At 50.7% G+C, this 13,026-nt stretch overlaps 1 protein-coding gene and 1 pseudogene across 2 annotated transcripts in view; both read left to right on the top strand.

Moving 5' to 3' along the window:
- Positions 1-2,019, top strand: part of LOC145506019 (solute carrier family 71 member 2-like) — a 127,777-nt pseudogene extending 125,758 nt beyond the window's left edge. Inside the window, exon 12 of the transcript XR_014053453.1 lies at positions 225-2,019. The product of XR_014053453.1 is annotated as a solute carrier family 71 member 2-like (transcript). The remainder of the gene's footprint in view (positions 1-224) is intronic.
- The window catches only part of LOC145506011 (liprin-alpha-1-like), a 26,941-nt gene continuing 15,920 nt past the window's right edge, over positions 2,006-13,026 (top strand). The window contains exons 1-7 of the mRNA XM_081489587.1: positions 2,006-2,628; positions 3,818-3,919; positions 4,391-4,531; positions 5,120-5,266; positions 6,914-6,997; positions 9,635-9,714; positions 11,920-12,055. Coding sequence (XP_081345713.1) covers positions 2,512-2,628; positions 3,818-3,919; positions 4,391-4,531; positions 5,120-5,266; positions 6,914-6,997; positions 9,635-9,714; positions 11,920-12,055 — 807 coding nt within the window. The 5' untranslated portion in view covers positions 2,006-2,511. The remainder of the gene's footprint in view (positions 2,629-3,817; positions 3,920-4,390; positions 4,532-5,119; positions 5,267-6,913; positions 6,998-9,634; positions 9,715-11,919; positions 12,056-13,026) is intronic.

Here is a 13,026-nt window from a genome sequence, read left to right as displayed (position 1 = left end):
TGGTGCACAAAGCAGTGATTAGCTGCCCTCCATGATATTCCAGACACCAGGCTTTGTTAGGATTTGCCGTGACAGTTAATGAACATTTGCTAATGAGAAAATAACTCACTTTTCTGTGGTGTGGTTTTTATTTTTTTATTGTTATTTTTTGGTTTATCTAGTACTAATTTTAGTTTGAAAGGCTAACCAAATTCTTCATCTTCATTTGTTTCCACACCCACCAGGGAGCTGTCATCCCAGGCCCACCATTTTTGTTTGGGGCGTGTATAGTTCTTATGTCTTTCCTGGTTGCTGTATTCATCCCTGAGTACAGTAAAGGCAGTGGAATTCAAAAACACAGCAACAGTATCAGTGGCAGCATGGCCAACACTCCAGAACGTGGCAGTGATGAGGACATTGAGCCACTGCTGCAGGACAGCAGCATCTGGGAGCTTTCTTCCCTCGAAGGGCCGGGGAATCAGTGCACTGAGCTGTAAATTCTGCAGAAAGGATTCTGTGGCTGCCGTCTCTGAGAGCCATGGGGGAGCCACACCACATGGAGACTTCATGGTGCTGGAGGGGAGATGCTAGTGGCATCCTTCAGGGCTGAGTTTGAGAAGTAACCGCCTCCATCCCTCTGTCTTCCTCCCCTTCCTCCTCCTGTTCCTTTTCCACCATTCTTTTCCTTTTCCTTTCGTTATACATTAGAACTAATTAAGATTTGAAATATTATACTTTTCTGCAAATAATATGCAACTCTCAAAGTTATCTGGGATCCACATTCAGAAACTCAAATAGAAGAAGTCATCTGTGGTAGAAATGATGGCTTTCCTTTAATAATGTCAGTGTAGGAATCATCATGTCCTTTTCAAAAGGTGCAAGATTGTAATACAACTGCCATCTCTGACAAAATTTAGGATAAAAAATCCCGTATTTTCTCCTCTCCTGTTTCTCTGAACTTTGTGCACTTATCCCATAGCGGTTTATGAGTGGCTGCTTCAGGAGTCACTCAGTATCAGGGATCTGTTGCCTTTGTTCTAAGGTCAGCAAAAATCTAGTCTTACTCTCCTTTCCTTCTCTGCTTCCTATTCTTGGCTAGAATGAAATTCAGCATATACACCTCTGAATAGTAACAGTACTGATTAGTATTATTTAATACCTTTACCAGATGAAGGAAAAAATTTTAATAAATCTAAATCATGAAGAACTAGCAGTTCAGATTCCTAGACCTAATGTCTTCGTGATTACCATGGATGGTAAAATCCATGGTGATTTTACAAAAGAAAAACATACATCAAGCATTCTGATGGCAACATAGAAATTGGAGGGTGCTTAGAAGAAGGTTTTCAACAATGTAAACATTCCTAAGTGAAGGTGAAAGTAACTGGATACCAGTGGAGTTTATATCCAAGTTTAGACTCGTGTAATGTTTTATTACTATTCACTCCCACCTACATATCCTGTGTCCTGCTTTTCAGTGTTTCTCATTCATCACATCCCTACCTTAACTGTTTATGTAGGCATTTGTTTTCAGTCTTTGTTTTCATCTGTTATCTGCCTTTTGAATCTCATAGGAATATGCACAGCAAATCCCTTTCTAAAATATGGGTATAAGAAGCTCAGTTTCACAAGTGTCTTGCTAATTTTTCAAGATGTTTTATGGACAAAGAAAACTTGACAGATTTATGTGTGTTTTGCTGCACGAGTAAGTGGAGCATTAACTAGGGCCCATCTTTAACATAGCACTCCTTTAAAAGTTTTATAGGTATGAAATATATGTAGCTATATCATAAGCAGTTTTCATTTTTTTTGATGGGGTGCTATGTAAATCTTGTATTTATAAATATAATGAAAGTATTGACAGAAAAAATATATATACAACTTTTATAAAGGATTGTGTACTGACTGAATACATTTAGAAGAAAATATATTTTGAAACCTGTTCTGCTATGAACGAAGATAACATATCTTTTTTTACTATGCTGTTGGTTTTTAAGTTAAGCTTCCTAATGCATAATAAATTTGCAATGGATACTTTTATGTCTTTTGTAGTTCTTTAAAGCAAATGGTACCATTGCTCTTTAGGTTCTCCTTTGGGTGACTTTCAGCTAAAATAAGTTTTAACGGTGGGGCTGAGCTGTGTGCACAGCCTTCCTTCTCCCGCACCCCACACTCACCTGCCGTTTTTTTGGCAGCCCCTCCCCCTTCTCTGCGCCCTTGCTGGTGGGCCTGAGGCCAGCCCCCCTGTTACCATGGAGCCCCTTGTGACTCAGTGGGTTCCAGGTTCCGGGCTCCAGGGAGACGTGCTGGAGGCAGAGCCTTCGTGCCATTTCTTCTTGAGACACCGGTGCTGGTGGACATAGTGTGGGAGCAGTGGTCATAGTGTGAGAGCTGTGTGTGTGAGAGTGGGGTGGTCGTAGTGTGAATAGTGGTGGTCGTTTTGTGAGATCGGTGGTGATAGCTCGAGTGCTGAGGCATCTGATTGTGAATCAGCAGTTGCCCCCTAGTGGGGGGCTGCCCCCATCCGCGAGGATGGGTCGCAGAAAGACCCGCCTTTGGGGGCTTTTCCAGTGCTGCAAGCCCAAGGCAAAGGCCAAGAGGAGGAAGAACTTGGCCTCGGCCCAAGTCCTGGAAGCAGAGTGGCCTGAGGTGAGAGCAGCCGGGGGCTGGGCCCGTCACATTGACCCTCAGCCGGCAAAGCGTTGGCTTTGTGTTTCATTTTGTTAGCACAGTTGTGGGCCCTGCCGGCCAGGGCGTTTGGCCTTAGTGAGCAGGATGGACCCCAGCAGGTAGACCTTGTAAGAGGTTGTGCAGGTGCTGCGTGGAGGATGGGCGGGGGCCCCACAAGAAGGGAAACACTGGCTGGAGAAGTCACTGGGGCACGTGGACTGAGCTATAGAGTCAGTCTTTGAAGCAGAAAGGCTAAGCCCCTTAACATCTCCCCTCTTCCAAAGAAGGGATATACTGGCTGGAGGAGTCTCTGGGGCCTGTGGGTCGAGCTAGAGAGTCAGTCCTTGAAGCAGAAATGCTAAGCCCCTTAACGTCTCCATCTTACAAAGCACACACCAGTGTGTCCAGTATTTTAATGACTGGTACCTACTGGTTTACGTGTATAACATACACCCTTATAGCTTCACATGTCTACTATATGCCTCTTTCAAGAGTTGGGCACTGTTCTGGGTGCTGAATGCTTAGTATGTAGTAGGGGATACATAGCCCAGGATTTTTGTATTTCTGCAAAGAAAAACAGAAGAATGAAAGACTCCGTGTGGTTTACTTTGAGCAAGTTCACCAGGTGGACGGCCCCGTGTGCACACAAATTGTGGTAAAATACATATAACGTGAATTTAACATTTTAACCAGTTTAACTGGGTGACTTCAGTGGAGTCAGGCTAACAGATGGCCTTGGGGTGCCATAGCTTTCCCAGAGGAACACTCCACAGCCTGGTGGCCTTGTAGACCTTACCTTTGTTCTTCACTCTCCCCAGTGGTTCTAGGTCACTTGTCTGGGTGTCATTTAAGAATCTCTTTATCCACTTTGTTGTTAGGATTTGTGTTTAGGAAAGTTTCTCAGACGCCCCTGGGTCTTGAGAAGGCAGGCTTGGATTCCGGGTTTTCCCCTGCCGCGTGCCTGCCAGGTCGAGGTGGAGGCTGCAGGCCAGTCTGAGTTGTGGTGGTCTGTGTGATCTTTGGGTCAGGGGACCCCCTCTTCTCTGGAGGGGCAAGGAGATCCTTTGCGTGGAGCCTGGAGAGACTTGACAGGGTCAGTCTTCAGCAGCTCGCTCTCTTTTTAATTTGTGTTTGCATTTAGTTACTTACTCATTTCACTGTCTTCTAGGAGTTTATAGAACTTACTAAAGAACTAGATGTATGCAGGGAGCAGCTTCTTGAACGAGAAGAAGAAATCGCTGAGCTGAAAGCCGAAAGGAACAACACCAGGGTCAGTAGGGGGATTGTCACGTGTTGACATTTGCCCTGCGGGGGCCACCACTGGGCTCCATGTTGCTGTCTTTAAACTCGGTCTGGTTTTCAAGTCATTTTTCACATCTTCCCACTGAGCAGACCAAGGGGGATCAGTTCGGGGTTCTCATACCTTGCTTCAAATTTATGATGAGAGCTAATGTAATTTTAGTACATTTGAGGGGGGAGTTCTCTTAACTTACATTTTTGTCCATGCTCCACTTTGTGTGGGATCTTAGTTCCCCGACCAGGGATTAAAACCTATGTCCCCTGCCGAACTGTGGAGTCTTAACTACTGGGCCACTGGGGAAGTCCACTCTAACTTGAGACTGAACTGGCGGGATTCCGACTTGCCTTAGCGTGGTTTCGGCTTTAGCGTGCGGCTGAGAGGAGTTATCGGCCCTGAATTCAAGAATGAGGTTGACGGTGCTCCTTTGGCCCCACCCTGCAGCTGCTGCTGGAGCACCTGGAGTACCTGGTTTCCCGATACATGCCGTCCCTCCGCACGTCCCCAGCCGGCATGACCAGCGAGGTGGAGGTGCTCAGGGCACTGAAGTCACTCTTCGAGCACCACGAGGCCCTGGGCGAGAAGGTACCAGCCACCTGGCCGTCCTGGATTTGTACACTTGCTGCCTTATTAGGTGGATGATGCACGTATTTATGTAACTAGTTGACTTTTGAGCTTCTTGAATTTTTGTAAATACATTTTTTCTGTACGAAGTCAGAGTTTTATATGGTTAAAAAGCGTTGCCTGCGTACGTGCTCAGTCATGTCCGAGTCCTTGTGACCCTGTGGACTGTAGCCCACCACACTCCTGACTCCTGAGGTCCTGACTTCATGCCAGATACCTTTCCTCCTGGAATTCTTGCAGTAACAGGGTAGTTTAGTATACTTTTTGTTTGCTGTTTGGGTTTATTATGTAGAAAAGAAGCTTGGTAAACCGAGTTACCAGACAGAAGTTAAGACAGATGGGTGCCAGTCGTGGCAAATGTGACATTTGAAGTAGGCACGTTTCTGCTCAAGTCTGAGAAAAGGGCCCTGTCTAGGAGTTTAATTTTGAGGACGCTAACTTTATGTGTGATTTGAAACTTAGGATTTAGTCCAACTGTTTTACTGTTAAGTGTGTCGGAGTGTTGCGTGATAATGACTTACCTTTTCTACTCTGCAATGCCCGGTGTAGGCCATGGCCCAGAAGGCGGACATGGAGGAGAGAATCACTACCCTTGAGAAATGCTACCTCACCGCACAGCGTGAAGCCACCTCTGTGCACGACCTCAGTGATAAACTTGAAAATGAAATCGCAAATGAGGATTCTATGCATCGACGGGTAATGGCTTTTACTGAACTGTGTCTGGCTTTTATAGTAGTGAATTCCTGAGGAAGGAAGGTAAAGACCTTTTCATGTAACTCCCACGTTGGAAATCAAGTCCCAGTGTAAAGGTCTTATGCCCCTAAAATACTGCATTCAAAAGTGTGGATGTACATCATGGTAAAAAAGCGGTACTGGAAGGAAATCCATTTTTTAAAACTTGGAGGTGACTGCAGCTTACAGGTTTGAATTATTTGGGATTCGGTGTAGCCATTTTGTGGAATTCCACGCCTGAGTCTTTGGTTTTACTTGAACGTGAATCTGTTGTCTTGTTAGCGTTTTTACTGAAAGAGCAGAGAGCAGCAGGGAACTTCACGGCAGCCTGTTGGGAACTGGGGTCACTGTGACAAAAGGCAGGGTTAGAGCTCCAGTCTGATTAAAGTTTGTACTTCCTGTGGTTTGGTGAGGCTTACTCCCTCCTGTTCCGTGCTGTCCCTCCGTGCCCCTGCCCATGCTGCTCAGTCCACAAAGGAGCGCAGACGCGGGGGTCATGCTGCCCATCTGAGATGGGAGTGCTCCCTGAGTGTCAGATAGTCCCCGCTTCTGTGTCATCCCTGCGTTCATTTCCCTCCAGTTTTGTCCTGTGTTCTATGTGTCCCCGGGACACTTCAGCTCCGAGTCACTGCTGCTCAAGAGTTCAGTCAGCAACTCAAATCCTAGCAGGATAGAGACCTAGAAAAATCCCATTCTCGTTGAAGAGATGGCTTAAATAGCTCTGCAGTGAACACAGCTTTAAGTCTTTATTCATACATTTGTTGAAGACGTCACAGCGGGGCACGTGCAGAGCCAGGGCCCCACTCCCAGCTCGCCGTCCCCAGAAGCCGGCGGGTGAGAGGCCGCGTCCCGGAGACGTGACGCCGCTTGGGGCATCGTCCCCACAGCCAGCCAGCCAGGCACACTGTCCTTCTGGCAGGAAAGGCGTGGCCCCACGCTGCCAGTGGGCACTGGCTGGGCACGGAGAAGCTGGCCGGGCCTGTGCTGGCGCGGCTGCGGGAGCATTGCCCGGAGCTCAGTGAGCGGCTGAGGGCCGGTCGCGGGAGGCTGGCGGTGGGAGGTGCTGGCAGACCCCCCAGAGCAGCGTCACTAACAGCCGCAAGGGGAGCGCCCTTCTGCCTGTAATCTTCCTCTCGAGGTTGGTTTCTTCTCTGCCTTGGCATCTCTGCTGTCTGTCCCCGGTCGGCCTCGTAGTCTGACCTTTTGTCTTCCAGAAGCTCTCCCATAAGGAGGCTAAACTGTTGGAACTTAACTTCCAGCTTAGGAAGGTAGAACGCAGGCCCTCATGTGTCCTGTGCTTGCCGCTGCCTGCTGCCTGTGCTGGCTCGCCACAGGCAGTCCGAGGACAGGGCGAAGCGGCCAAGGTTGTGGGGCCCGGGGCGGGGGGTGCACGTCTCCTCTCACGAGCCGGTCACCAGCACCCTCCGTCACCCACGTGTCACACGCGAAGCTGTGCAGGCTGTGTGAGCCGGCATGCGGGCGTGCCCCCCGCGGACCCGGGGCCAGTGGTCCGCCCAGAGCATGGCCCGCTTGCTGCCCCTGCGGTCACAGCCCGCGTGCCGTCAGGACAGAGTCGTTGCGAGCGTTACTGACGCTGTTCTTGGCCAGCAGGCGGAAGAGAGACACGGCAACATCGAGGAGAGGCTGCGCCAGTTGGAGGCCCAACTGGAGGAGAAGGACAAGGAGCTGCAGCCGGTGCGTGTGCTGACGGGGAGGCTGGGTCTGGGCCGGGGAGGCTGCGTGTGGGCCGGAGACGCAGCTTGGGCGGGGGCTGGTGCTGCCATTCTCCACTGCTCCCGTCTCTGCCGTCGAGTGGGTGCGTGTGTGGCCCCACATGCTGATCCGGGCACCCACCTCCTCGGGAGCAGGGCCAGAGGTGGTCGCCCGTAGGCGGTGGGCAGGGGCCAGGGCATCCCCACGTTCAAGGAGGGTGCTAGTTGCTCTGACCAGCCAGTTCGGGATACAGGTGGACCTCCCGACTGCCCCTCAAACAAACCTGAGGGTGCCAGCCTGGGGCCCATGAAACTGAAGGCATGGTGCCCAGGTGTGGAGCTGCTTGCCTCAGACGTGGCACTGGAGTGCCATGTGCCAAACTGCTGGTCCAGACAGGGTGTGTGTGTAGGATGGCTGCTCCTAGGCAGGAGGCGCGTCAGGAAAGGGCGATGGTGGAGGCTCTCATCAGCGAGTCCTGAGAGAGGTTTCCTGGAAGGGTTGGCCGTACGGCCATACAGACCATCCAGAAAATGGAGGGGAATCCCAGGTCCAGCCTCAGGGGTCAGTACTGTCCCCACCATACCTTTGTTCTTGGGCCTGGACTGCAGAGCCTCATACGCGGGCTCCCGGGGGGCAGTGGTTCTGACTCCCATCAGGAGACCCGTGGTGAGGCTCCCTCCCCGCTTAGGCAGAGAGCTCAGTGTCTCCCGATCAGGAGTGTACTTCCTTACTTTCAGAACTGCTGCTCAGAGGCTGTTGAGATCAGGATGCTGTTTATGACTAAGCCAATTCAAAGTCAACTTTTGTTTTGCTTTAAAAATATTTGAATGCCGATGCCTTATTGTGGAAGCTGTGACAGGTTTTATTTCCTTGGGCACAAAACATCACTGCAGACGGTGACTGCAGTCATGAGATTCAAAAAAATGCTTGCTCCCTGGAAAGTGATGACAAACCTAGACAGCATATTAAAAAGCAGAGACATCACTTTGCCGACAAAGGTCCATAGAGTCAAAGCTGTCGTTTTTCCAGTAGTCACGTATGAATGTGACAGTTGCACCACGAAGAAGGCTGAACACTGAAGAACTGATGCTTTCGAATTGTGTTGCTGGAGAAGCCTCTGTTTTAACAGACAATATTTAACAGAAAAGACCCTGTTTTTTAAGATTTTACGATGGAAAATTTCAAACATGCACAAACATGGATGCAGTAGGATAATAAATACCCATGACCCATCCATCAGCCTCAGCAATTTCTAACACAGGGCCAGTCTCAAATATATCATTCTTGTGTCTTCTCTCCATTTTTTTTTATACAGTAGGCCCTAAAACAGCTTTCTAAACCATGAAATTGATGCTCATTTTATAAAACACAGACTTGCCAACTTTGTTATTACATTTAAAAATTGCTTGAGGTAATTATTTCGTTTTTTCATATGAATTTTCATATTGGAAAAGACCCTGATGCTGGGAAAGATTGAAGGCAGGAAGAGAGTGGATGACAGAGAATGAGATGGTTGGATGGCATCACCCACTCAATGGACATGAGCTTGAGCAAGTTCTGGGGGTTGGTGATGGACAGGGAAGCCTGACATGCTGCAGTCCGTGGGGTCGCACAGTCAGACACGACTGAGCAAGTGAACTGAATTGAATATGAATTATCATTGGAAGCAAAGCTATGACCAACCTAGAGAGCATATTAAAAAGCAGAGACATTACTTTGCCATCAATGCAACACCTAGTTAAAGCTATGGTTTTTGCAGTAGTCATGTATGGATGTGAGAGTTGGACCGTAGAGGAGACTGAGCATCAAAGAATCGATGCTTTTGAACTGAGGTGTTGGAGAAGACCCTTGAGAGTCCCCTGGACTTCATTGAGATCAAACCAATCAATCCTAAAGAAAATCAGTCCTGAATATTCATTGGAAGGACTGATGCTGAAGCTGAAGCTTCAATACTTTGGCCACCTGATGTAAAGAACTGACTCATTGGAAAAGACCCTGATGCTGGGAAAGATCGAAGGCAGAAGGAGTAGGTGCGATAGAGGACGAGATGGTTGGATGGCATCACTGACTCGATGGATGTAAGTTTGGACGTGAGGTTGAGCAACTTCTGGGAGATAGTGAAGGACAGGGAAGCCTAGGGTGTTGCAGTCCATGGGGTCACAAAGAGTCGAGTGACTCGGACACTTGGCCCGTTTGACTTGTTTTACCCCATGAGGAAGTGAAGTGGGGTGTAGAGGAATGAATGTGAGCTCCATGGAAACACTTGAAAGCAGTGAGAGGAGCGAGGGCAATAGAGTGAGTCCTGTCCCCCCGACCCGAGCCCCCGCCCCAAGTCCAGCTTCTCTCTACAGACTTCATCGTTGTTCATGGCTTGCCATGATACCTCCAGAAGCTTTTCTACACCTGAGATGTAACTTCTTATTCATTATGGTTTATAAGGGTTACTGTTGTTCTGAGTGTTTATTTATATTTGCTCTGGGACGCTTAGAGTACATTTCCTCAGAATTAAAATGTTCAGAGTAGATAACAACTAATGTAACCTGTTATGCACATTTTGGTGCAAGTCATTTTACATCCGGAAAGCAAGCGGTGCAGGCTGTGTCATTTGCTCTCTCCTAGGACCAGCTGATTAAAAACCTGGAAACCCTGAGAGCCGAAGTGGACCAGATGATCCTGGGAGGGGCTCCTCTCCACCACGGGTAGGGCCCTCCCCCGGACAGCTCCCCACAGCACTGTTGAGTGTGACAAGGGCCTGTCTGGAGTGTGGACAGTATGACTGGGTGTCGCTCATGGTCGCACCTCAAGGAGCCTGTAGCTTCATGGCCAGCGAGAGGGAAGGGACAAGCATCGTTCCTCAGGGTCGAACTTGGTACCAGGGAGAGTGGTGGTCACAGTATTGACAAAACTCAAAACCACAGGCGGAGGTTTGGAAGTGGGGGGCGGCCCAGTTGATATATGGGTGTATTCATTTGAGGGACCTGACAGACTGTGACACTGATGTTTCCTTAAAGTCGCAGAAGGTTAATGACCTGTAGTCTTTTCTACGTGAACGGAGACTGAGACATGACTTGCCGTTGGCTGCGGTGGGAGGAATCACCTGGCTTGTGAATGAGGCGACCAGATTACTGAGCATCCTGATTTTTTCTTCCTCGTTGTTGTAGCGGCAGTAATTCTTATTAAGTATTTAAATGTTTCTTTGGCTTCTGCATGGAAAATGGTCACAAGTAAGAGAGAAACTTTAGCAAAGGTTATTAAAGTGCTTTAACTGGTGACATTCATTCATATGTAGGAAACCGACTGCTGCTTGAATCCCGATTTAGGAGACAGTTCGGAGCCCACACGCATATTTCTGTGTTTGTGTGCTTAGGGGATGCTCGCGGTCCAGGGCCCCTGCCCAGCCTTCTTCTAGAGTAAGGGGATATCATTTGAACGAAGGCAGAGCCAGAAAGGCTGGTGCAAGGGAGGGGTGTGTCCAGGAGGCAGCTCTCAAGGGCTCATGCAGGGACTTGGCAGCACAGGGAGGCCTTGGAACAGGGCTTGCGGGCAGTGTGGACTGGGTAGGGGGCACTATGCTGGCTCAGGAGGGAGGGAGTGGGGACAGAAAAGCTGGCTCACAGTCAGGGCAGGCTCGGCGTATTTGGCAGGACCTCCCAGTGGAAATGGTCACCTTGTCTCTGAGACCTTCTCCCGGAGGAAAGAGCCTTGGGTGAAGAGGGAGAGAGAGATGGAGGCTGCACTCCACGAGGGGACTGGTAGGTGATGGTTGGGGGGGCGACACACCCAGAGACCTTTGTGGCCTTCAGAGGACCCTCGAGTGTCCGCAGTCCACAGCGGGACTGTGTCGTACCTCCCACCCAGTTCCCAAGTGTGGTCTGGCCCCGGGCCCTTGGGTAGAAGTCGAGGAGAGAAAGGAGTGGTTCCCTCAGGAGGAGGGGAGCCGGGAGGGAAGACAGGTGTGGCTCGGGGAGAGTCCAGATTTCCATCTCAGCACAGCACAGTTTTCCTTGCAAAACTGTCGACCAGAGCAGCGTGTGAACCCGAGCAGGCTGAGCCAGTGGTTGGCCTGGCCTCTCTGCAGACGTCTGGGGTGTCCTGTCCTCGGAGGAGGGCTCTGTCTCCCGGGTTTAGGGACTCCTGCAGGTGAAGGCGCCACCCTCTTCCCAGAGACAAGACTGAGCAGACCCCGGGCGGTCCTGCAGTGCAGGCGGCTCACAGTCAAGGCGGGGCCGCACCGCCTCTCAGCAGGCCCCTCCTGAGTGAGCTCCTGGCACCAGCAGGCCCAAGTCTTAGTGCTCAGGGCCTGAGCATCTGTGCTGGGCCTTGTTCCGCCCAGAGTGTGGTGACATGCTCATCTCTGCTTTTGATGGGAGACACCAGTGCGGCTCAGCTCGGAGCTGTGGGTCTCAGGGCTTTCTGCTGCTGGTTGTCTGAGGCACCTTTAGAAGCGCTGAGAGCGGTGCAGAAAATGTTCCAGGTAGACGGGTGATTGTGATCCACGGACATGACGCGGGAGAGGGAGGTCAGAGCAGGCGCGGGCCGGAGGGGAGGTGCGGGTGCCAAGGAGAAAGCAGAGAAGGTGCAGGCCCCGCCCTAGGACCTGAGGGTGGGCTCCGAGGGGACCACGGACGCCCCAGCCCCAGACAGCTGATCCCGTCCTAGTCAGCTCCACACCCTCGCGTCAGCACTGCCTTCCCCCCATATGGGAGTTTTGCAGATGGTGGGCTGAGCCCTGAGTGGTTGCGGGGCAGCAGGCGGCCTGTTCCTGTTGGAGCCAGGAGGGCAGTGCCCTCCCGGGGGCTCTTTTCTCTGAAATTGCCGATTTTCCAAATTGACAGGCTCTGGCTTGACTGACAGAGTGAGCTCTCGTTCCTTCTAACAGCGCTCTTGTCTCCCGTGTGTTTCAGCCAACCCCACTTGGACAGCGCCCTGGACTTCAGGTTCCCTGTGGCGGATGGGCCGGCAGACTCCTCCGGCAGCGGGGCGGTGCTGCGGTGCCCCCAGAAAGGCCAGTTGGCCGCGCTGCGTGACGAGCCGTCCAAGGCAAGGACCCCCCCGCCCCCTGCCCGTCCCTGGTGGGCACCTTGTGAGGCACCTGCACCCTCACACTGCGGTCCTGAGATGGGTTTGGAACAAAGCGTTGATAGATCGCTTTATGTCTTCCCATTTTCCTTTTTCTGGCTAAGAGTTTACTTTGAAGACATGCTTTTTTTGTCTTAAAAGAACCAATTCTGATAACTTGTGGCCTACTGCGAGGCCCAGCATGGTACTAATTAGCACAGTTTTGAAATCGTCCTACGAGTAACTGGATACACATATCCATCATCTTATAGTGAGAAGAATTCTCATTGGAAGTTTAAGTGCCTTTATCTTTTTGCCTCATTCATGGCATGAATTTTTTCATACATGTCTGTGTTTGAGCTTCCATATTCAGTGAGCAGCTAGTTGGGGCCAGACATCGTCAGAAGAAGGACTCCAGCAGTGAATTAAAACCCGTGTGCATTCTTGATCCACTGCGACGTAAGGAATCACTGCAAAGCTTAGTGACGTCCCAGTGAGCAGGTCACAGAGCACCGTTTCTGTGCATTGTTGCAGGTGGGCCTGGTTCAGGGCCTCCTGAGGGCACAGACATGGGAAGGCCCCCCAGGGCTGGATGGCAGGCTTTCAGACTCACCTGGCTGGTAGGGAGAGGCCCAGGTCCCTGCTGTGTGGACCTCTTCATGGCCTGGCTTTCCTCAGAACACCCTCTGAGAGCGAGAGCGCGGGATGTAGCCCGGGGCCTTTTGCGCCCCGGTCTCGGAAGCCGCACACCTTCAGTTCTGTTTGCGAGAGTGAGCTGCGAAGTCCTGCCTCGCTCAGGGGCTGAGCAGGAGTTGCCCCCTCTGCCTCTTGAAGGGAAGAGGATGGAAGAATTTGTGGACCCATTTTTAAACCCACGCAGCTGTCGGACAGCAATGAGCAGGGAAAGGAGACCAGAGTGCCCGAGTTGTCTGAGGAGGGGGGACGATCGTGTG

Source organism: Giraffa tippelskirchi, chromosome 1, assembly GCF_054371585.1.
Source record: "Giraffa tippelskirchi isolate mGirTip1 chromosome 1, T2T-mGirTip1v1.2.pri, whole genome shotgun sequence".
Classification (NCBI taxonomy): Eukaryota; Metazoa; Chordata; class Mammalia; order Artiodactyla; family Giraffidae; genus Giraffa; species Giraffa tippelskirchi.
Note: the sequence above shows the minus strand (reverse complement) of the source record. Positions and strands in the feature narration are given on the sequence as shown.